Consider the following 27,067-nt stretch of genomic DNA (forward strand, 5'->3'; position numbering starts at 1 on the left):
ACGAGTGCTTTTGCAAACCTCCTGCGGAGCATCAAAGTAAACTGTTTTATAGTGGTCGAAGTTATACTTGCCCATGATGGTTATCATGTCTTATCTGTCCATAAAAATGAGGCATATACACCGCAGAGCTATTAGGTCCTGATGGTTTCAAACTTTGCCTTAACAACTGGGAAATGTACAAATTATGCGCACAAATGTCGTTCCACACTATATCAGTAATCACTTAGCCAAGTACACTCACGCCACAGACACACACACACACACACACAGACACACACCCCTACACTTTTCCCCTGCACTAAACTTCATTCATGACAAGAGAGGGAGAGAGACACGAAGAGAGAGAGAGATTACGTCATGTGCAGCAGCCAATGAAGCTGTGGAGCGCACTATAAAGCCAGAGCCCATTCTCTGTTTTGAAACATTAAGAGAGCAAACTCCGACAATAACTCAGCTGAACTATTAATATTTTTTTACAAAGAACTTTTTGGATCGCGTTATCGTTCCTCTTTCACCGTTTCACTGAGGTAAGCTCAACATGCGCAGAAATGACGACAGACTGAGTTATCATGTCAGAGCAAAAGTTCCGAGATTTTTTCTGCAGGAGAAACTTGTTTGCGTTTGAGTTTGGTCTTTGCAGTTGCAGCTTTGAATATCCTCCTTATTTTTAAATGTCTGGTTTCATTTATTGGTTCTCTGTGTGTCAATGTGTTGTGGTCATAAACTTTATCACTTTGCATGGACCATCACCTTTAAATAAGTGTTGCATGTAAGCCCATAGAATCAGGTTAACAACAAGCAAATACTTTGTGATCTGTGAGTCTCTAGTAACTTTAAACTTTATAGTGCATATAGTCAACATGTTGCACAACACCTTTTCTCCTCCCTGTCTTCACTACTCTAATGCCCCACCTATTTCATTTCCAGATTGTGCTGAAGACAGAAAAAAAGAGTCGTCATTATGGTGCTAATGATACTTCCATTCATTGGATCCGTGTCTGTATCCGAGAGTTTGGTGGCCATGACAACGGTGTGTCTGGTCTACCTGATACTCAAGTTCTTCCACACTGATATTCCCGAAGGGCTCCGCCGGCTTCCCGGGCCAAAGCCCCTGCCCATCATTGGCAATGTGCTGGAGGTGGGCAGCAAACCTTACCTGAGCCTCACTGCTATGAGCAAGCGATACGGCCATGTCTTCCAGATCCAGATTGGCATGCGTCCTGTGGTTGTGCTGAGCGGCAGCGAAACAGTTCGACAGGCACTCATCAAGCAAGGGGAAGAGTTTTCAGGCAGACCCGACCTGTACAGCTTCCGCTTCATCAGTGATGGCAAGAGTCTGGCCTTCAGCACGGACCAGGCCGGCGTCTGGCGTGCCCGCAGAAAGCTGGCCTACAGTGCCCTCCGCTCCTTCTCCACCCTGGAGGGCACAACTCCAGAATACTCCTGTGTTCTGGAGGAACACATCTGCAAAGAGGGGGAGTATCTCATCAAACAGCTCAACACTGTCATGAAGGCCGATGGCAGCTTTGACCCATTCCGCTACATTGTGGTGTCTGTGGCCAACGTGATCTGCGGAATGTGCTTTGGCCGACGCTACGACCACGACGATCAGGAGCTGGTCAGCTTGGTGAACCTCAGCGATGAATTTGGCCAGGTGGTGGGCAGCGGAAACCCTGCAGACTTCATCCCTATCCTCCAGTTCCTGCCCAGCAAATCAATGAAGAACTTTATGAGCATCAATGAGCGCTTCATCAGCTTTGTGCAGAAGATTGTCACTGAGCACTACGCCACTTTTGATAAGGTACACCTCAAAATGTAACATTCATAATATCATATCTTTTTCAGTCACTGTGTATTCAAGCTTTATTGAGATTGTCCAACCATTCTTTCAGGACAACATCCGAGACATCACAGACTCCCTCATTGATCACTGTGAGGACAGGAAGCTGGATGAGAACTCTAATATCCAGATGTCAGACGAGAAGATTGTAGGAATTGTCAATGACCTGTTTGGAGCTGGTAAGACTACATGTTGAATGATGTGATCATAAGTGACCTCTGCAAAAATGAATGAAAAAGTCCTAAAAGAGGTTACGTTTCTCAACCTAGGTTTCGACACCATCTCTACTGCCCTGTCATGGTCGGTGATGTACCTTGTGGCTTACCCAGAGATACAGGAGAGGCTTTATGAAGAAATAAGTAAGTACTGCTGTTTTAGGCGAGATAATGCCTTGGATTTTCATTCTTGCTTTGATTCAGACGTGTAAATGATTATGAGATAGGACTCCAATCTTTGTCCTCATCCTGAGATGATTTTTTACTTTTCAGAGGAAAAAGTGGGTCTGGATCGCACACCTCTTCTCTCTGATAAACCCAATTTGCTTTTCCTGGAAGCCTTCATCCTGGAAATCTTTCGCCACTCTTCATTCCTGCCCTTCACCATCCCACACTGGTGAGGTTCATTTCTTTCAGATGTCTGATTCTACCACAAATGATATGTAAATGACATGCTATCGTGGAACCACACAAGACTGACACAAAGACATGGTGTTCACCAGTATAAAAAGATACGTGGTTCTAACTTGTAAATACACAAAACACAAATGCTTTGTTCTTCTTTTTCAGCACCAGTAAAGACACATCTCTGAACGGCTACTTCATTCCCAAAGACACATGTGTCTTCATCAATCAGTGGCAGATCAACCATGATGAGTAAGTACTACAAGTTACATAAAAAAAATCTTATTAAAATGTGAGGAACTTTACTGATAGAGAGAGAGAGAGAGAGAGAAAGATCTGCTAAAGCTGTGGAAGGTTAGTCTTGCTCAAGGGCACCCTATTAGTAATCAAAAAGGAAGAAACACAGCAGCCTTCATTAATTTTGAATCAAGAAAATAAACCTCTGATTCATCATTCTTTCAGGGGTATGCTTACACCTTTTTTTAATGATCTTTTTCTTCATCCGCTGCAATTTTCAGGGAGCTGTGGAAAGATCCATCTTCCTTCAACCCCGATCGCTTCCTGAGTGCCGACGGCTCAGGGATCAAAAAGCTGGAAGGCGAGAAGGTGATGGTTTTCGGCATGGGAAAGCGCCGCTGCATCGGCGAGGTCATCGCTCGAAATGAAGTCTATCTCTTCTTGGCGATCATCATCCAGAAGCTGCACTTCCACACAATGCCGGGAGAGCTGCTAGACATGACACCTGAATATGGTCTCACAATGAAGCACAAACGCTGCCACCTGAAAGCCACGATGCGAGCGAGGGATGAGCAGTGAAGCTCATCACCATGTACAATATTTGACTCAGCGAGTGCGATCACAGTCAGATTAAGAGTCAGTGGAAGAAGCATCTCTCTCTGAATGTAAAAGGCTTGATGCCATATTTGATGTTAGGGGCGCACGGCATTGAAGCATATTAGTGACATGTGCCTGTTACGGAGTGTCATGGGTGTCTGGGTTTGTGTGAATATATCTCTGTCATGATTTAAGAGATATTCCTGCACAAGGCGGATGCTTCTCAGTGAAGTATAAGGAGATACTTGGTTCTTCTGTTGTATTGTCCACTAATCTAAGCTGCTTCCATACAGAAGTTGCCTTGTTCAACTTTGGGACAGACAGTATATGTTTAATGGATAGGCATTATCATTGCAACATATTTTTTTCTGTGAGAACAAATATCACCTTATGACACCATTTATACTTGTAAGCTACTATTTTTTTATTCCATTAAAAATGTCAACGTAAGACACTGAAGATATATTTTATCCCAGAATGTGATTGTGTGTGTATATCAAGTTCTTTTGTAATTTAGAAATTTATCTTTTTTGTGCCCAGCGTTTGTATATATTTGAGTTTATTTTTTTTTTTGTCTGTGCATCTATATGATTTATGAGGACACCAAAAGAGTTCCAGTGATGTTTGGAATATATTAATATGCTATAAAGTTTTGTAATTCTATCTCTAATGTATTGATGATGATGTCTATGATGTGAGGACATGTGATTGGGGCATTCTTTAAAACACAAATAAAGTAAAACAAATGTGTTAATTAATCATCTTCTTCATGTTGTTTGCTTAATTTTAAAGAAAACCAACATCCCCATATATTACAGTCATTGATCTGCTTCTCACCACAAAGAGGATCCGAGTCAGAACGATCCACATGAACTGATTTAAACCTCAGAGAAAAAATACAATCACAACAAACCCACGTTGGAGACGAGGGAACTGACGTCACGCATCAACCCGGAAAACAGCCCAGATAACAAGAGCTACTTTGGCTACAGCTCTATCGACAAGGATAAGGAAACTGAATTATCGACAAGGTATATCTATCCATTATCGATTAGTGTGTTCAGGGTGTGTGTTCGGTCTGTGAAGCAGACTCTCTGAACACGCGCACAACTCTCCGCGGAGATCAAATCATCGAAACAAACCGGGCGGACAGGAGCGAAGCTAGCGTTAGCTGTTAAGCTAACCGGACTGTTTACTTGTTGTAAAGCTAACTGTTGATATTTGCGTCATCTTTCTGAAACTCTGCCCTCATATACATGTTACATTTGAAGTCACCCCGGAGAATAAACTAATAGCTACAATAATAAATAAACATAGTCATCTCTAACTTAGCTTTTAGCCAAGTTAGCTTTAGCTTGTATTCCCATTGAGCTCGCGTTGTAAACATAAACGAAGACCTTATAATCAAAGTGTCCAGTTTTAATCCGCCAACCATTCACAACAGTAACTCTTGTCCGGATGAAATTACACCTTTAACTCACTCTGTGTCTTCTATCCACCGGTGGAGGAAACGTGGACATCACGAAATATGTTTTAGGGAAAGAGCCTGAAAAAAACAACGTGCTGTATTACGACAATTGACCGAGTGTAGCAGAACACCACATTTATTTTAAACATTTCTTCAGGCTAATATGTGCTTAGCAACAGTGAAGTAACACATTTTTTAATGGAGTTTGGTTTAAAGTTTCACATCAGGGAGGCCAGGTGATTCAAGCTGGTCTTCTCCAGTCCTCCTAAAACAACCCCCACCTCTCATCAATCTTTATTTATTAGTCTACACATATTCACAGTTGAATATGACCTAATCTAACCCTACCGATAATTATCACTATAAATGTCATATTGTTTCTAATCAGGGTTAGATCAGTTATGTGTTAGACCTCCTCACTGTGCTGACGCAATGCTTAAGCATTATATTGATATATATTGGACTTTAGTTATATTGCTCTTGATGAAAATTATATAGCAATTATTATTGATATTGTTTTAGTGCCCAGCCCTAAAAACTGCGATCATGGCTGAAATATACATAAAGTAGTTGTTACACACATGTATAGCTTGTTACATAGCTTTGAGACATTGAATATAATTTGTGTTGTTTGTGTTTTTGAATCACAGGTTCACAGTGAGCACAATGGCCACAGACTGGTTGGGTAACGTTGTGTCTATAAACTGTGGGCAGACGTTGGGGGTTTATCAGGGAGAAGTGTCCTCTGTCGATCATGCCAGCCAGACCATCTCACTCAAACAGCCTTATCATAATGGGACCAAGTGTCCTGTCTCTGAGGTCACGTTCAGGTAAGAAAGAAGAAAGATATCTTCAAATGTCTTCATCCAACACAAATACTTCCCGTCTTTTTTATCCCCCAATGAAGTGTTTTAAGACGTCACTTTTAGTGTAAATTTGTTAACTTTTCCTCCAACAGTTCCCATAAAAAGCCATAAGTTTGTAATTATCACGACAGCCTCGTACTTTATAGGTCTTAGTGACATTTGGTGGGAAGTTGGATCCAGGTGAGCAAAGCTTCAGTATTTCCCACATGAAACAGGCCTTAACACTGGCAAAAAAAAAAACTGGCAAAAACATTTGGAGCTTTTTCCTGCTGTTATTTTTGTTTTTATTCATATCAGAATCAAATAATTTCTAAATATTTTCTGTATGACTGTAGAGTCATGATAAAGCAATGCACTGGGAGTGCTCTGTGCTTTTGACCAATTTGTTGGACTTGAGCTCAAGAACAACTGGTTGAAATGTGCAGACAATATAAAGAGGATGAGAATTAGTCTCTTACTTGAAATGAAAATGTTATCACAGACATTCCAGTGCTTCCTGTTGAGGTTATTATGGATGTGGCTGGTCAGAGAAAGTTTAGTTTTTAGTATCCATGGCTGTTCCAGAATACATATTCATGCATTTATATATGAATGAGTTCTTGATACATTTTGACATGAATGAGATTATTAAATATAGTCATTCACAGTTGGAAGTAATTTGCCAAGTGTTGATTTTTTTGTACGTCAGCATGCGACTGAAAATAGATCTCTAGTGTAGTAACTTGTTGAATTAGAAAACACGTGAAAAAGATCTTTAGGAACCATTTCTGAAGAAATAACCATTCTAGTCATACATTTTCGCTTCGTATACATATTTTAAACATTGATACACTGTCTTTTCTCATGAGTGTTATAAATATTGTTATTTGTTGACGTGCTCTGTAACATGCAACATCAGTGCATCCTGGGAGAGGGATCCCTCACTTGTGACTCTCTCTGAGTAGTCTATGTTTTTTTCATCATTCTAATCGTGGTTTAAGGACAGAGGATTTCACACCTTCTTATTCCCTAAGAGGCAAATTGTTATTTGTGAATATGGGCTATGCTTATAATATCTGATTCAGTATTACTGTAAAAGGTTAGCAACTTGTTTGTCTTATAGTGCCATGGATATCAAGGAGCTGAAGTTCCTAGATATCCAGAATACAGTCAACAAGCCTGGTTGTGGTCAGGGGGCTGCAAGAGGACCCAGCCTCACATCAGCAGGACAGCGTGGCCAAAGTAACAGAACCACTCGCCCACCTGTTACAAGCAGCAGCACTCACTCTGACATTCCTCCAATCACCATCCTACACAGAGGTAGGTAGACCTTGCGTTTATTCATCCCACACTGATAAGTATTTACAGTGTTTAGAGTCACAACAGTCATAATAGTCTGTGACTAATTGTAAGTCATAATACCAGTGATAGAATGTTGTACGTATACATGTCATGAGTTGAATACAGTTTGTCAATGTGTAATTTTGTCTGGTTGAAGACACGAGAACACACTGAATTATAATCCATTTTATTTAAGACATGCATGACTGATCTGCTCCATAAACATGAATACAACCAGAAATAACTGGAATGTGACTTACAACTACTGGTTCATTTACTCAAGTAAACTGTGCTCTCTCAACAATGAGTTAAGTTTGCTATGAGCATCTGCAGCAGATAACTCATTATGTTCTGTACTGGAGTCCAAGACCTTTACTCTGTACAACAACTGAACACAGCATGATTGTGCAGTGGAATACAGGAAGACTGACTTGACATTTTACAATTGTCACGAAATATTAACACACTGTGAAGTAGGATTTTGTGAGTAAGGAAAGCCCAGTTTATTTCAGACTTGTGCTTATTCATTGTGAAGCTGCATTTCCTCATTGTCATTTAACAGAACAAAACTGTTGTTGCAGATTTTATATTGTCATGTTGAGTTTATTGAGTCATGACAAAAATTTACCACAGCAGTGGCCATACAGTACACCTCTGTTGAAGAGCTGAAAATAGACATTGTTCCACAACTTTAAGGAAGTATGACTCGCAAGTGTCACATATTACAAAACTCCATTCTAATCCCCAGATTGTTGTCAGAATACGTATGCACCACGAGGCACAAAGCATAAAGGTAGATAACAGAAGTCACTCAACATCACTGTTTAGGATTTTTCTGAAGTAGAAATGTGCAATGTTTTTTATACCACAAAAATTACACTTCATCAAATCACAATACTGTACACTAAAATAATTTTTCAAGCACTTAAAATGTTCTTTAATGAATTAGACTGTAATTATTTCAGGCTTTTGTTATAGTCAGCAAGAGCCTTGTAAATGGATCTTAGTCCCATGCCTATTAGTAATAATTAATTAACTTTATTCATATAGCACCCTAAAAAACAGAGTTTATGAAGTGCTTTGACTGCAAAGAGAGATAACAAGACTAATAACAATTGGCAGGATGAAAGAAAAAGAAAGGCAGACAACAAAGTTGAGATGGTTGAAAACAAAGTAGTGTTCAAAATGGATAAATAAATTTAAACATAACATATTTAAAGATAACACATAAAAACGTGAAAACATAATAGCAGTAAAAGGAAAATATAAATAAAAATTTACATTTAATTGTAGTTTAACATTTTTACAATCATTTTAGGAACGCTTTAAATGATTGAACCCCTCTAAGTGAAATGTGATTCGATGAAAACATGTTGAAAGATAACAACAGTATATGATATATGAGTATCAGTCATGCTGTGATGGGATGAGGAGGTCACACATGTTGATAGTAAAAGAGCACCTCTGCACTCATCTGTCTTAGCTCGTACATGAAGCTATAAAAAATGTGAATGTTAGTTAACCTTCCTGAGTAGATAAGGGTTAAAAGCGGCATTTCCTCTCGTCAACATCCAGTCAGCAGGAAGTCTGCTCAGACAGCTCAGTGGCCTCTGCAGGAATCAGTTAAAGTCTGTTCACTTTCACACCGCGGATCGCTGAACAATGGTGAAGTCAGAGGCCAAAAGAATGGGCTAATGGACACTGTATAATAGTCATAAGCCTGGTTGTAAAAATGACCTCTGCCTCAGTGCCTTTTCCTGTACATGGAAGTTAAAACTTGCACAAAGGAAACCACATGTTTTCTGTTTTATCTTTAAAGACAAAACAACTCAGCTATTAAAAGAGATATGTTCAGATCTGAGTTTGCATATTTCATCGTGTCAGCAAGGCTCATCTAACAGTGTCTCTTGCTACTTCCTGTGACCACTAGTCCATATTAAGAAGCCTGAGCAAGGGACCAAACGCTTTCTTGCTGTGACTCCCCCAGAGATTCCCATAGCGTGCTAAAGGCTTGTACCAAAGTTCCTCTTTACAATATGTGTGTGACTAAGATCAATAAACATTCCCCCCACCCTCTCCTTGTTTGCTCCTAAAGAGAAGGTTATGCAAAGCCTGGCTTTCGTGCCTCAGTACCCTCCTGTTCTCCCTCTCTCCCACTCCCCCCATCTCCACTCCCTCCCTCGCTCTTGCTCTGCACAGGAAACCCCCTGCTCACCCCCGACAGGAAGCCATGTTGTCCCAGTGTGCTTGGAAGGCCAGAAGCGATATCAATTGTGGAAACAATGTTTACCTTTGCAGTTTTTATTTTAATCTCCTGCTCGCAGGCTGGTGGCCTGGGAGCTAATGGCCAAATTGCACAGGGCCAAAGTGCTGAGTGGCTTGGGCAGGGCTGGTCCATTCACACGCAATGCCATGCTTCCAAGAAGCCCCCCCCACCAACTACCCCTCGGCCACAATGAAGGGAAAGCAGGGTGGCCCATTGCTTATACAAGATCACGGATTCCAGAAATGGTTTCTGAATATCTGCACTGATCTTTCTGGGAGAGTAGAATGGGAATTAAGAAAAGGACTGATCTTGTGAATGATGCAGAGGCGTCCAGATTCTGCCAGACCCAAACAGATCTCAATAGAAGGGCAGTTTGGAAGACACTGTTCCCATAACCAGTATTATACCTCTGTATATAAAGTGAAATTATGTGCAGCCTGGTGTTTTCCCATGAACCTTAAAGCAGTCACCAAGCAATTTAGGACCACCTGCTTATTCATGGAAGTACCTTTGGCACACTTTGGGCCCTTACTACCAATCAGCCATCCTTTGAATGTCACACTCTATCTGGTATTATTGTTGACCATGTGCTGCCCTATGTGGCCAAAGTTTAGAGCCCTCTAATGGCTACTTCCAGCATGGTAATGCTCCAAGTCACAAAGCAAATTTAAACTTCTACTTTCTTGAACTTGATCTTCAGTTCAGTGACCTCAGTTGGTCTCCCCAGTCACCAGACAGGAATCCATCATCCATCGACTGAAAGAATTCTCATGAACACCTTCTCAAGTCAGAACAATAACTGACGTCATCCTCTATATACATATAAACATCATTTTACAATTAGCTCTAAATTGTAGCTTTTAAATGTAACTTGTCAAATATTGCACACTGTCACATGCTAATATAACAGCAATTTTTAGCCAATACAGACAATTGATATGGGATGATTTAGAAACTTGTCCGTCACAGCTGATCCTTCCTTCTTTGGTCTTCATTATTGTGCAATTATTGGAAATATGTGTCATTGTGGTGTTGTTGTGATGATCTAAACACATAATAACAACAAATTTTTTTCGCAGCATCTATATATTATTTCCACATTCTGTGCACATGGACACAACAAGGTCAGAACGACTTCATGACATTCAGACTTTCCCAGGACCCACCAGTAGAACACCTGTGTGATTTACAACAGGAGATTGGCAGTGTGAACATGCAGCTGACAAATCTGCAGAAACGATACAATGCAGTCGTGTGAACGTGGAGCAGAATCTCAGAGGAACATTTCCAGCATCTTGTGGAATCCAGGACACGAAGTAAATTGAGGCCCTACCCAGTGTTATGCATGGCATTCCTAATAAATTACTCTGAAATGTAATCACAAAGTGATCATGGTGGAATTTTACCATCACCTTTATCCCAGGTGAAATATTCTGTGCAGATGCACTAGTTTGCGGCATCACAGAGTTACTCACTCTAGTTTACTTTGTGTAAACTAAAATCAGTAAACTTCCTGGTGTATTTTCACTAGCTTGTTTGACTTGGAGTTCCGCCCAGTTCATTCAGATTTTTCAATCATAGCAAAACATGGTAAGGTGGTAATAAATATGCTGTCTTGTCCCTGTTCACACAGTTCACACGCATCCATCACATTTCTACCTGAATTTATGAACCAGATTTTACAATGTTTATCATTTTTGTTTGATTATGATTCAGTATAGCTACTAAATCAATCCAAAATATTCAGTAGAATTATTGTCTGTGATGGGAGGAAATAAGGGTCATTAATATTTCTTAATGTTTTGTTGACACACCAGCTCGAGTGCTGAATGAAGCTAGAAAAAAATCATGTCATCTGTCTGTCTCTGAGTGTTGGTTGTACGGCCATATTGCGGTATCGAGTCACGTCTCACATAGGCTCATAGCTGGCTGTGGTTTTGTACCAATGCCAGTGTACTATGACTGAGCCTCCCACTGTTTTGCGTGAGAGTCCAAAGCACCTTAGCTGTCACAGTGACAGTAGCGTGCGACTGTGCCTCTCTGTCTCCTGGTTAGCGTGAGAGCCCAGGATGATTGGGGTTGAAGGCCAGGTTTTTCCGGTTTTTCTTTTTTTTTTTTTTTTCTCCGTTCAAGGTTCATTTTAATTTTGGTTTGTGCCTACATGTATGTAAACTTTATGGAGCGCTGCTCAGGCGGCCATTGTATGTTTAGTGTGTCAGGTGCGTTTTGTTCTTAGCTGGTTACAGTAACTAACTGAGAGGAGTTGCCAGTCAGAGTTTCATGAGATAAAAGCAGTTGCGAGCATCCTGTCGCAATTTGAGACTGCTGAGTGCAGGAACTTTTAGTGTATGGATTACAGCACTTAGAACACGACGATGTATAGTGTGACAGCTCATTGCTCCTTTCAGAGATGATTAGGATGTGAGCGGAGCTGAGAGATGGGAGGATTTCTGGGTAATCCATGCATTTTGGGCTTGAGGGGTTGATAGAATCTTATTAGCCCATGCAGAGTTTCCCGCTCTATGTCTTGGACCCTCAGTTTATATAACTTTGTCCCAGAGACTCATATTAAGATGCTATGTTATTAATTTAGTATTTATAAAGCTTGAGGCACTGTTTGATTATGTTTCTCAAACTGTAGCGTAGATATTTCTTTTTTAATGAAATTTGGAGTGAAAACATTTTCAATGGGAACACTTTCCCAGCTTTTCACCTTCCTTTTACATTTTATATATTGCTTGACCAAAATAAATATTGTACTCTGGGTTATATCCAAATATTCTACTAGCAATATACAAACATTTGGTATATAATTAAAAACACACTTTAATGTGGTTGTACCCATCTCTAAAGATTTATGAGGGTTTATTAATCGACAGTTATTTATTATAAATTCTATCTTTTCCCATTACTTATTTTATTATATTATCCTTCATATCTATGTATACACCTAACGTATTAACACTTCCTTTAATATAAAACCTGTGGTAAGTCTTAATCCTGTTCTTTATTTTTTCTTTTTGATTTTAATTTCTAGGTTACCATTTTGTCCAGTAACTATAAAAATGTAAAAATGACCAAATTTAAAATGTCAGTAAGAATGTCAGTAAGAATATCCAATTTTTCTACATTATGAAGAAAAGCCGGATAATAAATAATGATAAAACAATTGTTTAATTAATAAAAAAAGAACTAAATTTAAAGAATAGTGTATGGATTATTGCTGTAATACAGTGTGGAAATGCATTTATTTCTCTCTCTAGTCAGATCAGTCATTTGGCTAATATTATGTCTATGTTCCAAAGTCTTGTACTGTAGATGTTTTTATTATTTTTATGGAGATTATATATGTTGGTCCAAATTATGATTTAAATTTTTTTTTTTTTACGTGAGCAGTCACCAAAATGAAGAGGAAGAAACTTATGATATGTGTGTTTGCGCCTTACATGCAGAAACTTGTGACATTCAAATTTGTATTCTCCAGCCCCTACAGGTTCATCCAAAAGTAGAGGGGGGACACAGGCCACACCCAAGAAGAACAGTGTGAGAAATGGAAGCACCTCAGGGTTGGCGAGGTCAAAGGATGACGAGTGCTTTGGAGGAGGGACCGAAGAGGATCTGGACACTGACTTTGACTTTGAGGGAAATTTGGCTCTGTTTGACAAAGCCGCTACCTTCTCCCAAATTGACAGGACCGGTAGCAACGACAGCAGGATGCAGCCTCACAGCACACAGGTCAAACAGCAGCCACTGTCCTATCGCCATGATGAGAATATCCTGGAGGGGAAGCCTGTCATATACCGACAGATAACAGTGCCCCAGCATGGGGGTAAAGAGTACTGTACCGGTGAGAGCAAAATGCATGCACACTGGCGCACACACACAAACACATACACACACAAGTCTTTGATACAGTGCTGTCAGCTAATATGGAAGTAAAGCAACAGTCACATGTTTTTTAGATGTAACGGTTCAGTGTGTAAGATTTAATGGTTTGTGTTTATGTAGCGCTTTTCTAGTCTTGATGACCACTCAAAGCACTTTACAGTACAGTGACATCTAGTGGTGAAGTTGCATGTTGCAGCTGAACACCCCTCACCTCACCCTCTCCTTCCAAACATGACAAAGAACCTGTGGTAGCCTTTAGTTGTCATAAAAACTCAAAAGGTGTTTCGTTTGTCCTGTCTGGACTAATGTAAAAAACATGGCGGCCTCCATAGAGAGGACCCCCTCCCGGTGTAAATATAAACTACTTAAATATAAAGGACCCATTCTAAGGTAAAGAAAACAACAATTCTTACAACACAATTACACATTAGTGAAAACATCACTAGGATTATTTTATATTCAATTATCTGTCAATAGATCCCTTTCACCTAAATCTTACACCCTGGACCTTTAACACTCAGCAACAGTTTTCCTCAACAAAAGGAATTTGTGGCACACTTACAGATAGGGTTGGTAATCCTGGAACAGCTAACGATAGTTGGTTACACTTTGAAAATATGCAACAGATACATCACCCCCCCATCAGCCCTCTCTTCAAAGCTACATTCCCAAAACACAGAAAAGCACACTTGCAATTCGTTCTTTAACTTCTTCTTACCCAGATGACTTTATTTATTGATGATTATCGATATAAATAAATAAAAAGTGTCAAAAGCAACATACCAACTCTACCTTAAAGTAAAATCCTTGATGATGCCAGTTCTGTGGCTGATCCTGATAAGACAAATAGAGAATAGGAGCAGTAGTGTTAAAGAAAATTCTAGAAATTGTGTCACATGACACTTACTGTTTCCCAGAATTCCCGTCAGAGTAACATTTGCTAAGAAAATACAAAGCCCAGGGTTCTCATTTACATTGTCGTTGACACATAAACCGGGGCCTGAAAGATGCATATACACTTTTTCATGCAAAAATGTACAGTTTTACAATTTAGGTTTCCAAGTAGCTTTTGTGTATGTGCTGTCTCTGGAGACATTGTGAACATTGCCACACACACTCCGTCCTTTTAGATTTGTGCATACATGCAATTTTATTATAATTAGCCACTTTGGCACCTGCGGTTCCACTTCTGCTTGCTTCTCCCCTGCTTTCCGAGATGATTGTATAAACCTATCATGAATTTATTTTTATTTAAGATGGTTATCAGTGTGTCTTTTGCACTGAGTTGTCCCTCTTTGGGACATTTTATCAGTGAGCACTATGTTTCAACTTTGACCTGGTGCGCCATGTGTTTGTCTAAAACACTGTTTCAGCTTTTGCCAAATTTAAAAAAATTACAAACGTTTTGCCCTTGATTCTGAGGCGGAGAGGCTCTCAGCACTGTGAGGATTGTGCTTTAGTGTCTCTTTCTAATGAACACAGTGAGAAAAACATTCAGGCTACAGGTTGGGGGTGTGGTGAGGTGAGGTTGGTGCAGGGTGCCAGGCAGTGTACAAACCTAGGTTTAACGAGAATGTCACTTCATACCTTCGCTAAGGGCCAACAGTCCTACCTTGCTGCACCAAATTTCAGAGATTCGTAGATATAAGTTCCACAAATGTGCCTCATTTTCTTTAGCAAGATCCATAAATGATTCCCTGGGAAATCAGTAAAAATGTTGAAATAAACCCTGTCGCGCAATGTGAATGAAAATGGAAAGACATTCGTGGATCCGCCCCCTGATCCAGATCCACAGCAAATTTTAATGAGTTCTTCTCTGACCCATACCACACCTTGCTTACAAACAAACAAATAAATGGACAGAGGTGAACGCATAACCTGCTTGATGGAGGTAATTAGGGGTTCATGAGAATGACCCTTGAACGGCTCACTCCCCCTCTTATATAGATTCTCACTAGGAGTGTTACATAACTGGTTAATAGAGAAAGAAGATAAGTAAATGGCACACTAGTACTGGCCATTGAGTCCAAGGTGTGAGAGAAATGAACCTTGTTTATCTGTTCATTCCAAGAACTGGAGCAGTGAGGAAGAGGAGAATGGCTAGAAATGGGGAAAGGGCTAAGTATAAGTATTTGTATCAGTAAGTGTAGGCGTAAAATCAGAGCTACAGTGTCACATTTTTATACTGACATAGTAGTAGTTTACAGGGCAGCTGTGGAAAAATATAGGACAAAACTAGTGATCAAGCGATTTATCAGTTGGCCTATTAATAAGACTGATTGCTGACATTTTGACATAACATTAGCTGATCAACCAATGTTACTGCTAACGAGGACTTAAATCAAAGTCTGCACAAAACTTAATTTAAAGTTTAGTTTTTGGATTACAATAATTCTTACAATTATCTACAATAAGTAGAGTTTAGATCTACTTAAGTAAACAGCCTATGCAAATGGTTTGTTTTCATATTATTTTGTGTTCAAGTGAATGATAAATTAAGGTTGAATAAATGTTTTTTATTATTTTAATTGATTATGTTTTATTATTTGATTATTATTTTTCTTGATAAATACATTTTACTTAGTAAAAACAACATAATATTGGCATTATATATCACCCTGCTCTTCAAATATCAATTCAGCCATTGGCCATTGAAAAATTAAATCTGTCCCATTGTGATGCAGAGTAAAAGCCCTTCTCTTGACTGATATACTCCCAAGTCATCTATTTGGTAAAAGATCAGTTGTATATGTACTTATTTCTTGTAGCTTTTCAATACCTTACCAGGGGGCTCGTAGGAAAACGTTCCAAAGATATCCAGAGCAACTGACTCGGACAGTTGTGTTCTCACATACAGCCCCCGCAAAGAATTTCAGGATGTTGTCTGAACTTCAGTGTTAGCGGAAAAGCAGATGAAGACTAGGTCAAGGATGACAGTTGATGAAAATCTAGCAAGACTGTCTATAGTAGGGGACTGGCAGGCTGTGGCACTAATAGGGTTTTGAGGATTTACATCCCAGACAGTCTTGCGATGACACAGCATAGCTCAGTTGGGGAGGCAGTCTACCAATCAGCAGACAGCTGCCAAACAGAGCCTCCTTTTCTTACCACGCAGGCAGATCTGCTTCCCAGGACTGTCATCATAATCCCCATCCTCTGCACTCTGTAATTAGCACGCCGCTGTACAGCCTTACATAAACAGCACCTCCGAAACAGGAACAAACCTCAGTGCTCATGACCTGGAATCTTTGCCAGTGAACAGATAAATCTACCACACAAGAATATAGTAATTAAAACAAAGTGCCTGACTGTATGTTTGGGTTGCCATAATGCACAGGCACAGGTTTGACAGGCCTGTTCCTATAGAGAGTTGTTTATTGTGTAGGTTACAATCTGTGCAAGTTTAGTTCTCCTATTGTCTCGCTCTCCTGCAGCGTGATTGACTCCAGATGTGCAGTCTTCAATGCTAACAAGCCGGGCCACAACACAAATCACAAACATGCCAACTGTCAGCTGGTCTTCCAAGTTTTCTGTTATTTTTTTAGGCTGTATCACTTTGCAGAATGCAAACTTAAAAACTTGTGTGATCATAAAGTATTTCAACCGATCTTTTGCAGTTCAAGAGAGGGCCACGAGACATAGGGACCATGTGAGACATTTGGCAGTGATGCATTTTAAGTTTCTGTTCACCCCTTTTGATCTTTAAACCTTGATGGAGGCTTCAATTACAAAAATGACAAAGACAATCTTGTCATCATCTATGTGGGCAGGATTCTTGGTTTCTTCCCATTCAAAAGCTTGTGAACTGATGCACCTGTCGAGTAGATGTTCCGGTTAGCAAGATCTTTGTGGGACTTTTACAGCAATAGCAGTCATAGGTTGTTTTGACATCAGCAGTGTGGTTGGACATCAACCACTCACTGTATGGCTGAACAGTGCCACCTGCAGAAGTGAAACTTTTTTTTTTAATAGTTTGATTGATAAGTGATTTGTGAAGAAAGCCACAACAATTAACTTATTAACTATTACCAACTCAGGAGTCTGACAGGTCACCGCATTGAGCTCATTTTCTATGCCCTAGTGAACCAGTGGCCCATCTTGCTACCTCTGTAGCGCTTGCGGTGCAGCAGAGAAGAATGGAAGCGCCTCACTCTCCTGACTCTGGCGTGAGCCTTAGTCACACATGGCCCGCATCCAGCCAGCGTGTATTGCTTTCAGTCCCATCGGTTTCCTTGTCATGCTTGAAGGATTGCTTCCAACTCAGTTTATTTTAGTGCCGCTGCATACTCATAGCTACCCGGCTTAGTTAGTTGACTCTTGAGTTTGTTTTCACACCACATCGTGAGTGGGTGTATGTGTGCATAAATCATTGCATGTGTGAGAGTGTCAGAAGGGAGGAGATGGCGTGCGTGCGGAGAGTGGTTCGTTCTCGTAGTGTCAGACTTCAGCAAGAGGGTTATTAAGAAATACACCTGGTGGGATGCTTGAGAAGCAATTAGTGCATACTAGTGCAACTGCTACTTCCTCTGAGTGAAGCACTCAAGGCAGCCGTTTGCATGACAGCAGGCAGTTAACTTTGCTGTGCTTACCGCTCACATAAGGATTGGCATGTTCCAAACTTCCACTGAAACATATTAACAGTTCTTTGTGCGGTATCAATAAACAAATAGTGTGAGGGGTGATGGCCAACCTAAAGATAAGCCAGAATTTTAATAAGGCACGGCATAAGTCTCTGTGTTTATATATCTTGTGAGGGCGTGTGTGTGTGCGTGTTGCATGCCACTGTAAAGAAAAAAAAAAGGAAAAGTTGGGTGGGTGGATATGTGTTTATACCTTGTCGTGTCGTGAGTGTGATGTAGGATGAGGTGTGTGTTAGCATGAGTGTGTTTGTCAGTATGAATTTGTGCATGCCAAAGAGGCCTCTAAGTTCTCAGCTACCAGGTCAGAAATCAGTTGGAGGCCATTAAGGACTTAACTGCCTCCCAGTAGCTTTATTTATCAAAGGGATCCTGAGCCGTGCAGTACCCCCAGCTTGACTTTCATTACCCCTCTAATGTGCCACAGGCGATATACAAGCCAGAGATTAGCACATGGCTCTTTATGGTTTCCCGCACATTTTAGTTTGTGCTGTGTTAAAAAGGCTGAATTGTCATTATTTAATACAATAATTCAAAGAATACACAAAAGAGAATAATTCCGACAAAGGTTAGGTCACTTGACATGACAGGACTCGTTAAAAAAAGGTATTTAAGCATTTTCCTGACAACAAAAGTTAAGGTGAACTCAAAGCAGAATCTACTCATGGAAAATGAGGGGTAAGATGGTGGAAGTGAGTAGAAATATATTTAAAAAAGTCAACCTACATTATATCTTACCTACTAACAACATTCTCCGTAAAAAAGCATCTGGATTAAAATCAGCCCTTGACACTGAGAATGTCAGGCATCTTACAATAATTATGAGGGCTATATGTGCATAAAATATTTAATAGTTCATAACAAACAGATATGATTGTGTTCTATGTCTTCTTGACAATTTGAAAAAAAGTTGTGCATTCCTTTAGATACTTCACACATTACTATATGTAAAAATGAGCTGAAAATTGGTCAGGTGACATGTCCCAACTAAAAATAGACAGTTCAAGAATTAGTATGGCTGATGAGTCAACAGCCTATTTTCAGAAACTCAGTTGAACCCAGTGTTTCTCCCGCTCACCTCCATACCTCCCTCATGTTTAGTCCTCCCCAATCTCTCACCATGAACCGTTGGGATACAGGTGCAGGTGTTCGTATGTATATGAAGTTTGTCCCCGTTTCCTGTCACGCTAACCCGCTGCATGCGTGTTTTGACTGAGACAGTGTGGGGGGTCCAGCCCAGTACAGCCCTGTCCCAAAGCTAGGGGTTGGAGAATGGTCAGAAAGCATGTGATGGTGCGTGTGAACTCAGGCCCTGGTGGGGAATAGGCGTCTCACTCGAGCTGCCTCATGTTTGTCATGTTTTGTTAAGGCTGCCAATCTTCCCTTTGTTGCAGCAGGCAGCAGTGACAAACAGGAGAGGAAATGGAGAATCTTCCGTGATGGGAACAAGATCAGGTCATGAGGAGGAGCAAAGGCTTCTCCCTTATAAATGGGTTCCTCACATGAGAATCTGTGTTACTTCCACATAACTGCCAGCCCCTGAGAACCTGGGAGCGTGCTTATCTGTAGACAAACATTTGTCCTTATCTTAGAGGTCAGGTTTCTAGGTTTTACTACAAGTCAAGCTATTGTGTTTCAAGCTGCACAGGTGAAGATACATTTGAAAATAACATAGTGCTAATGACAATGTATCAAAACTTCCATTGAGGAGGTTATGCTTTCATCTGTATATGTTTTTCTTTGTTATTTAGCAAGAATACACAAAAACTACTTTACCTATTTGCATCAGATTTTGTGGAGCGATGGGGCATGACTCAAAAAAGAACTCATTAGATTTTGGTCTGGATCATGGAGCAGATCCAAGAAACTTCCTCTTCTTTATCATTGATAGGATGTTTTTCAACATAACAGTTCATTTTTCAAAAAGTAAATCATGGATCTTAACAAAAAATCAGGCATCTTTAGGAAACTGTGATTTATGTTTAATTTGCTGCAGATCCAAATGAAAATTGAGATCTTGTGGACTGTTGCAAAGGTATGCACTCTACTGAGTTTTTAGTTTAGCGATGCAAACCAGCATGTGAGTGTGTTTCTGGAACCTGTCAGGCCATTGCAGTGAATGCAACAATATGAGATTAGAAATATGTCTATGAATATTATTAAGCTTTCTAATTCAACCCTTTCCCCTAAAGTGAATACATGCTCCTCTGTATTTCTGTGTTTCAGAGAGAGTGGGGAATGTATTTACACTCATGATCAAAATTATTGCCACTCTGAATTTTAAGTACAGAATATATTTTGAACTAAATGAAAATAAACCAGTTTGACATTACCAGAATATTTTTCAACAAATGTCCAAGGTAGCTGAACAAAAGAAAATATTGAAAGACATTTTTGTAATAATAATAATTATTTGAATATCATGGATGAATTTAAATTCATTTCAGAAGAACAAATAGGACTCACCTGTACTTCTGTCACTGTTTGTATGACCTGAAATAATCAATGGATGATGGTTATATTGTTGAAAAAGAAACTGGTTGTTTCTTATTTCTTTTTCATAATGGCAAAGACTTGAGCTGATTAGAGATACTATTTCACTGCAGGTTTCCTGTTCAACAGGAAATTGGCTACAAAGCAATCACCAAGGATCTTGTATTCCCTGCTTCAGCAGTTTTTAATGTTATCAAGACATTTCACAGTCATAAAACTGTTAATGTGCTTGGGTGTGGTATAAGGGAGAAACTCAATTAGAGATGTCTGTGAAGACTGGTTTGGTGGTTTCTGTCTGAACCATTTGATATACTATAATATGAAAGCCTTCATGGGCCAAGGACACAAAAAGGCAAGACATTGTGTTTGCAAAAAAAAAGAATTCCATAGATATGCCACATTCTTATAGAAAATCTAATGGATCTAAAATAAAGCCCTTAAGGAATGGAACACCCTGCCCATAGTAAAACATGGTGCAGACTCATACTGTAGGACTGCAGACACCACAAAGTCAAGTTAAGTTTATTTGTTTCCAACTTTTCACAGAAAAGATTCAACACATTTAGGGGTCCAAAGTAGTTACATCAGGCAAATGTAAAAACGGAAGAAACACACACACACACACACACACACACACACACACACACACACACACATTAAAGGAATAATGGAGTCCAGTAAAGTGCATAGAGAAACACATAAATCACCTCAATGCCTGTTTAGACAAGTAGGTTTTTAACTAGTTTTTAAAAGAATACACAGAATCAGCACCTGAAAGATGTAGGTAGGGCATTCCACAACTTTGGTGCTTTTGTCTCAAAAGCCCTGTCAACACAAGTCTTAAGACGAGTATGTGGGATATGTAACAGTTATTGATTGTCAGATCTGAGAGAGCAAGCAGATGAATGAGGGTGGATGTGTTAGATATGTAGGGGTTTGATGGTGCAGTCACTGATATGTAAGAGTGAGAACTGATGTGATATGGGACCATGTGTTTGACCTAGTGAGTAGTCTAGCAGTAGCATTTTCTATTGCCCATAGTGAATTGTAGAGAGTATCAGCAGACAGGTGCAGGAAGCTTCTAGATGGCTTCAAGAAATGTTGAGAGGCTGTCCTTGTTGCCGAAGGTTCTGTACCCAAATCAAAGCCTTACAGCCAATAATTGTGCTCATGATCGCATCTGGGGTACATTTTGTGTTTCCGTATAATTCAAGTTTTGTTTGTTGTTTGTCCTTCTTTTTCTTTGACATTTAATTAAAAATATTCAGTTCATATTCACTGGATCGTTTGTATGTGTCCGTGTAGACTACATTTACCGCTAAGCAAGGCACAGTTGAGCTGCCTGGTTTTGGCATGGACTGGGACATGACTTTGATAGCTATGGAGGATGGTAATGACTAATTAATTGGTCATGGTGAAATTCCCTGCCTGTGCTTTGTGTCTCTCTCAATTATCGACACCTCACTTGGGCAGATGTTTTGCGGTCTGATGTTTGTAGTAACCACTACACCACACTGTCACACTCATGTTCTGCTAACATAAGAAATGACTCATTATTCTGTCTCACGCCATGTTTTCCCTCTGCAGACTCAGGCCTGGTTGTTCCCAGTGTCACCTATGAATTTCATCAGCATCTACTAGCTACTGCAGAGCGTTGGGGCCTGACTCTTGAGCGAAGGCTGGAGATGATTGGTGTCTGCTCCAGTCAGATGGCTCTCACATTGCTGGGTGGACCTAACAGGTAAGGAGTACCAATCTGTGCGGTGGTATAGTTGTGGAGAAAGATGTATTAGGGCAATATGAACTCCAAAAAATAATTCAGAGATTTCGAAAAATTGTTTTGCAATATTACAAGAATAAAGTCAGAATATTATGAAAGTGAAGAAAAAAAATCTTTAGCAAAAAAGCAGCAAGGAGAACCCCTGCTTACCAGACTTTCACTTCTTCTGGATCCAAAATCATTGTTCCTCTTTCTTGGAATCGACACAGTTTCTTACACAATCTTTTCAAATCTTTTACAACTTTTACTGTAAATATTACAGCTAATTATCATAAATGTACAACTTTTATTCTTGTAACATTACAACTTTATTCTTAGAAAATTCCAATTTCTTTTGGAATATTACCATTTTTTCTCAAAATCTCCAATATTTTTTTCCCCTTTAAGTGGACCTAATATTTCTCCTAATACTACTGTTGACCATGTCTGGTATGTGTGAGAAAGCATCAAGAGATCAGTCTCTGGGTACATGACGTGTCATCTAATGTACAAGAGAGCAACAGAGCTTATGAGTATAATAAGAAGAAGAATGTACAACATTCTGCCAAACATCCCTGAGTAGTTATACAATCATAAGAGCTGGTCTGTCAAACCGATTGTTGTCATGTAATGTTTTCCAGTTTCCATGGAAATCTTCTTTACTACTATGTTTCTACATGCGTTAGGTGATGTAAACCTTGACCCCCTCAGGGTTTATTTTCATAGAGAGGCACTGCTGCGACCGGTCAGGTCGAGAACGTCCTCACAGACTGACAACTCCTGTGTTACCTGTGGTGTTGATCTGCACCTTTATGAGTAGTGGAGTCTCATTTTCAGATCAAAGAGCCTCAGTGAAGGGGCTCATATAACAAACTGGTTTGTTTTCCTCACGTCCTTTTTCTCCAGTTTACCACTGTAATACTTACGAGTCTCAAGTTTACTCTCAGGAACTACCAGGAGTTCAGATCAAGTTTAACTTTGTATTGTAATACTTGGATCACAGACACTACAATGGTGTTCCTCTATTTTTATTTCCTCTGTTAAGTCTACAGACACTCAATCCTCAAATCAGGCTTGCTTATACAGTATGTGCAGTTATTCATGTCTAATGGGATGTTTTAAAACTGATGGTGAATAAGACGGTGACCATATTTTATGAGCTTGAGCAAAGTACCATCTCCATTACTAAAATGCCCATAACCTCATTGATGAACTTTCTGGTAGGATGCCCCTTTTGTTGCAAAGTTACTGGTTCACGTACTAAGATGATAATTGAAGTAATGTGTAAAGAAATATTTCATCGAGCACGATTCTGCAGTACACTTAGTTTGGTCTTTGATATTGCATGGCACCTTGTTGAATATAGCATGGCAGTCAGACCACTAGTGTCTATTGGAATCACTCTGAATCAATCTGAAGCTAATTCCTGATCAATCTTCCACATATCAACAGACTTTTAATGTCAAGTAAAAGCTTCTTATTTCCCACGACCGTGTGATGTAGCCGTGAAAAGTTTTAGGGAGCAACATTTTCTTTTTTTAACTGACCTCTCTTTTGCCTGTGATAACCTGAAAATATGGTTTACCTCTAGTAACAAAGATTCATTATTCCAACTGAGAGCAGTACATTTTGATAGGAGATGGTTTTGACAGCCGATGAAAGGTTTTCAAATCTATAACATTAGTTAAAATGGAGACTCTCTGTTTTGGTTCGGTTAGAAGGTGGCTAAAACCAGAAATACTGACAAATAATCAATCATTCGATTGAAATTATTCTCATGTATTTTTTTTCACATAACAGTTCTGGGTTTTTTTTGTTTCTGAGCTTTATTATCCTGCAACAGTTTCACCAAAAGACATGGCCAATCAAGTCTTTCAACAATGTTCATTGTACATTGTTCCTGTGTACCTGGGTAGACCTCAAAAATTGAAAAACCCAAGGACTTGCTGTGACTGAACACTAAACACACATCACCAATGTTAATGTTTGTTAACATTTTCCAAAAGGCTTTCTATAGAAAAGTTGTATCTATGTCTAATTTGATACAGATTATATGCACACTACGTAGTTTTTATGCATTTTTGTTGTTGTCTTCTTGTGGCTAAGCATCTTTGTCATCTCTAAAATGTCCCCAGACTCACCCCAAAAAACGTCCACCAGCGGCCCACTGTGGTTCTCCTGTGTGGGCCCCACCTCCAGGGAGCCCAGGGCATCAGCTGTGGCAGACACTTGGCCAACCACGGAGTGGAGGTCATTCTTTTCCTGCCCAACTTTGTCAAGGTCCAGGAGGCAGTAACCAGCGAGGTCAACCTCTACAGCAGGACCAGTGGCAAGCAAGTGGCAAGCATTAAAGGTACAACACGCCAACAGAGGACACTTAGACTAGTAAATCCCTGTCTACTCAGGATGCAGTGACACAGATAGAAGGAACTAAGTTTGTCGTAGAATCTGAGACAGAATGAATTCATCTTGTCCTGTTGGAACCGACTAGCACAGGCAAATGTTGCCCTCTAGTGGAGTAACAGCTTTTTGACTCAAAAAACAAAACAAATACACAGATCCCTTGGAAGCATGTTGAAACATCTTTGCAGAATCTGTAGTTATATTAAGAAGATGTGAGAAAAGCTGGGGGTGATTTATGATTCTGCATTATCAATATGGTTGTGACAAACATTTAGACGTCAGCCTCTTATGATGTGTGAATTATTTTGACACTTTAATGTAATTAAATAGAAAAAAATAACTTTTACCAAAAATTAATTCTTTCTTGGTTTAGTGAGGCACTTTGAAACACTGTGTTCACCATTTGTTTTTGTTTTATTTCCCCCTCTCTCTGTGTCAGACCTTCCTGCAAGCCCAGTCGACCTGCTCATCAACTGCCTGGACTGTCACGAGAAGCCACTGCTGAGAGAAAAGCCCTGGTACCAATCAGCAGCTGAATGGGCCAACCAGAACCGGGCTCCGGTCCTCAGTATCGACCCTCCAGTCGGCGAGCAGCCTCAGACTGTTGAGGCGAAGTGGACTCTCTCTTTAGGACTTCCTCTTCCTTTAGCTGAGGTGGACAGCAGAGTCTACCTCTGTGACATTGGCATCCCTAAACTGGTGTTCCAGGAAGTTGGAATTCGCTACCTCTCGCCCTTTGGATGTAAATTTGTCATTCCTCTGCACCGAGCATAACAAAGTACCCTCTCACTTCTCATTACACTTAAAAACAAGTGCATAAATAACTATATGACAAATAAAACATTTAATAATATACAATTAGACATTTTTTACAACTTCATGAGACATTCAGGAGGCATAATGTGAAACACTGATCTGTGCTTGTGCTCTGGGTTTGTCCTCTTACTGGGTTGCCACCTTGTTTTTGAAAGGGAAAGGTTTCCTGTTCTTTGGTGTGTTTTTATAAGGGCTCTGTGACTATCTGAGTATGTTTACAAAATGCTGACCACTGTGGGTCTGTCTGTGCCCTCTGACCCTGTGACAAGTCAAAGCAGCAGAGACTCAGTTCCTGTTTCCTCCTTTAAATTGCATGTGGAGTCTGGTGCTAACCCGGTGAACTGAAACACAGCTCAGGCTAAAACTGCCAGTCATGAGCCCCACAGTTGATCTCCATGTCCATGTCTTTCAATTCAATAGAGTTTCCTTTTTTTTAAATAAACACAAACAGATGTTTTTGTAGCATTTCACTGAAGATATGGTATACAGAATTTATATTTGTATTTTTTTTTATACACCTCAGGGCTATTGTTTGGAAGTCTTTATATTTGCATTAGATTGCACTCGTCCTGCTCTGCTGGTTGTTTTGAATTAATAGTTACTGAAACTGAAAATGAGAAGTGGTAGCAGACACCTTGGAGTATTCATTTTTTGTATTTTTCAAATCCTACAGATAAGAATTTGATGCATACATTCCAAGCACCAAAAAATCCTCTTGGACCAGGTTCCTCTCAAGTGATACAAAATGTAGGGAAATCTTATTATTAAACATCTTTGACATGTAAGATTCTGCCCCATTAAGTGAGATAACTACTCAAACCAACTTCCTCTTTTCTGTTCAGCAGTGAATTTGTGTGGAAACTTTTCAGCACAATGTCAAGTTTATTAGGCAAAAGAAGCAGGCTTATTTTTAGAATGGCAGCTATTCACTAAATTACACTGGTAGAGCTTTTTGATGGTTACCTGTTTCTGTCATGTACTTCCTTTTTCGAATCACTACTTCCATTAAACACCTGAAAACAAAACTGTTGTCAGCTTTGATGTACTTCACCAAACAGCAGTTTCTTGCCACATTGCTGTTCACCTTCTATTAATGTCTGATGGTCCGATTTTGTTCAATTAAAGCCAGTGTTTGTACCGGCAGAAATTGTAAGCAGGAGTCAAGAAATTTTAGTCAAACCAGATGACAGCTGCTCATGAAATGTGAGAAATGTCCTCTATTATCTCTATAGCTTTCTGAAAAAACAGAAACTGCCTAAAACCAGGTGTGAAAAGCTGACGAGGGGAGAAGAACAGACTTAACTGAATCTTTTGTTTTTCTACAACACTCTAAATAAGCATTCTGAACATTAAAGGGATAGTTCACAGAAAACTGTAAATTCACTCATTGTCTACTCAGCGCTATGCTGATGGAGGGGTGTTTGAGTCCACAAAACACTTCTGGAGTTTCATGGGTAAGAAGCATTGCAGCCAAATCAGTTATGAACACAATCTAGTACTCTGGATATTGAGATATACATATCATGATCAGTTTATAAAATATGATTTCTTGTTACCTCCCCCAAGGAAGTTATGTTTTCACCTGAATTATTTTGTTTGTTTATAGGATTATAAAAAAAACTAATGAATCAATGTCCAGTAAACTGCAGTGATGGGGCCTGAGCCCAGGAAGAACACATTGAAATTTGCTGTAGATGCAGATTGAGGGACCGATCCAAGGTTAACATTTCTACCATAAGGAGTAGACAGTCATAGGATTGTTCAGTTTTGGCAGAGTCATGTGCTCTACTGAGTGACATTCTAGTTCTAGATTGAACCACTGGTAATTCACATGATCCATAAACATCAGGGATAGTT

The 27,067-nt window shown here is 39.7% G+C and overlaps 2 protein-coding genes across 2 annotated transcripts; both read left to right on the top strand.

Annotated features, from left to right (window-relative positions):
• Nucleotides 1-346: 346 nt before the first annotated feature.
• On the top strand, nucleotides 347-4,052 carry cyp1a (cytochrome P450, family 1, subfamily A). Its single transcript, XM_020080232.2, has 7 exons — nucleotides 347-527; nucleotides 928-1,801; nucleotides 1,893-2,019; nucleotides 2,110-2,199; nucleotides 2,329-2,452; nucleotides 2,626-2,712; nucleotides 2,979-4,052. The coding sequence occupies exons 2-7, from the start codon at nucleotides 962-964 to the stop codon at nucleotides 3,274-3,276; spliced, it is 1,566 nt and encodes a 521-aa protein (XP_019935791.2). The 5' UTR covers nucleotides 347-527; nucleotides 928-961; the 3' UTR covers nucleotides 3,277-4,052.
• A 140-nt stretch (nucleotides 4,053-4,192) lies between these two features.
• Nucleotides 4,193-26,235, top strand: LOC109625192 (enhancer of mRNA-decapping protein 3). The gene is made up of 7 exons (XM_020080328.2): nucleotides 4,193-4,325; nucleotides 5,413-5,592; nucleotides 6,731-6,927; nucleotides 12,699-13,061; nucleotides 21,820-21,973; nucleotides 24,127-24,344; nucleotides 24,834-26,235. The coding sequence occupies exons 2-7, from the start codon at nucleotides 5,429-5,431 to the stop codon at nucleotides 25,166-25,168; spliced, it is 1,431 nt and encodes a 476-aa protein (XP_019935887.2). The 5' UTR covers nucleotides 4,193-4,325; nucleotides 5,413-5,428; the 3' UTR covers nucleotides 25,169-26,235.
• Nucleotides 26,236-27,067: the final 832 nt, after the last annotated feature.

The sequence above is a fragment of the Paralichthys olivaceus genome, chromosome 1 (assembly GCF_024713975.1).
Source record: "Paralichthys olivaceus isolate ysfri-2021 chromosome 1, ASM2471397v2, whole genome shotgun sequence".
NCBI classification, from domain to species: domain Eukaryota; kingdom Metazoa; phylum Chordata; class Actinopteri; order Pleuronectiformes; family Paralichthyidae; genus Paralichthys; species Paralichthys olivaceus.

Coding starts and splice junctions, on each gene's coding strand:
- LOC109625192 (XM_020080328.2), top strand. CDS start 5,429: ATGGCCACAGACTGGTTGGGTAACGTTGTGTCTATAAACTGTGGGCAG. Junction 6,928..12,698: donor AATCACCATCCTACACAGAG/GTAGGTAGACCT, acceptor TGTATTCTCCAG/CCCCTACAGGTTCATCCAAA. Junction 13,062..21,819: donor GGGTAAAGAGTACTGTACCG/GTGAGAGCAAAA, acceptor TTCCCTCTGCAG/ACTCAGGCCTGGTTGTTCCC.
- cyp1a (XM_020080232.2), top strand. CDS start 962: ATGGTGCTAATGATACTTCCATTCATTGGATCCGTGTCTGTATCCGAG. Junction 1,802..1,892: donor ACTACGCCACTTTTGATAAG/GTACACCTCAAA, acceptor CCATTCTTTCAG/GACAACATCCGAGACATCAC. Junction 2,453..2,625: donor CCCTTCACCATCCCACACTG/GTGAGGTTCATT, acceptor CTTCTTTTTCAG/CACCAGTAAAGACACATCTC.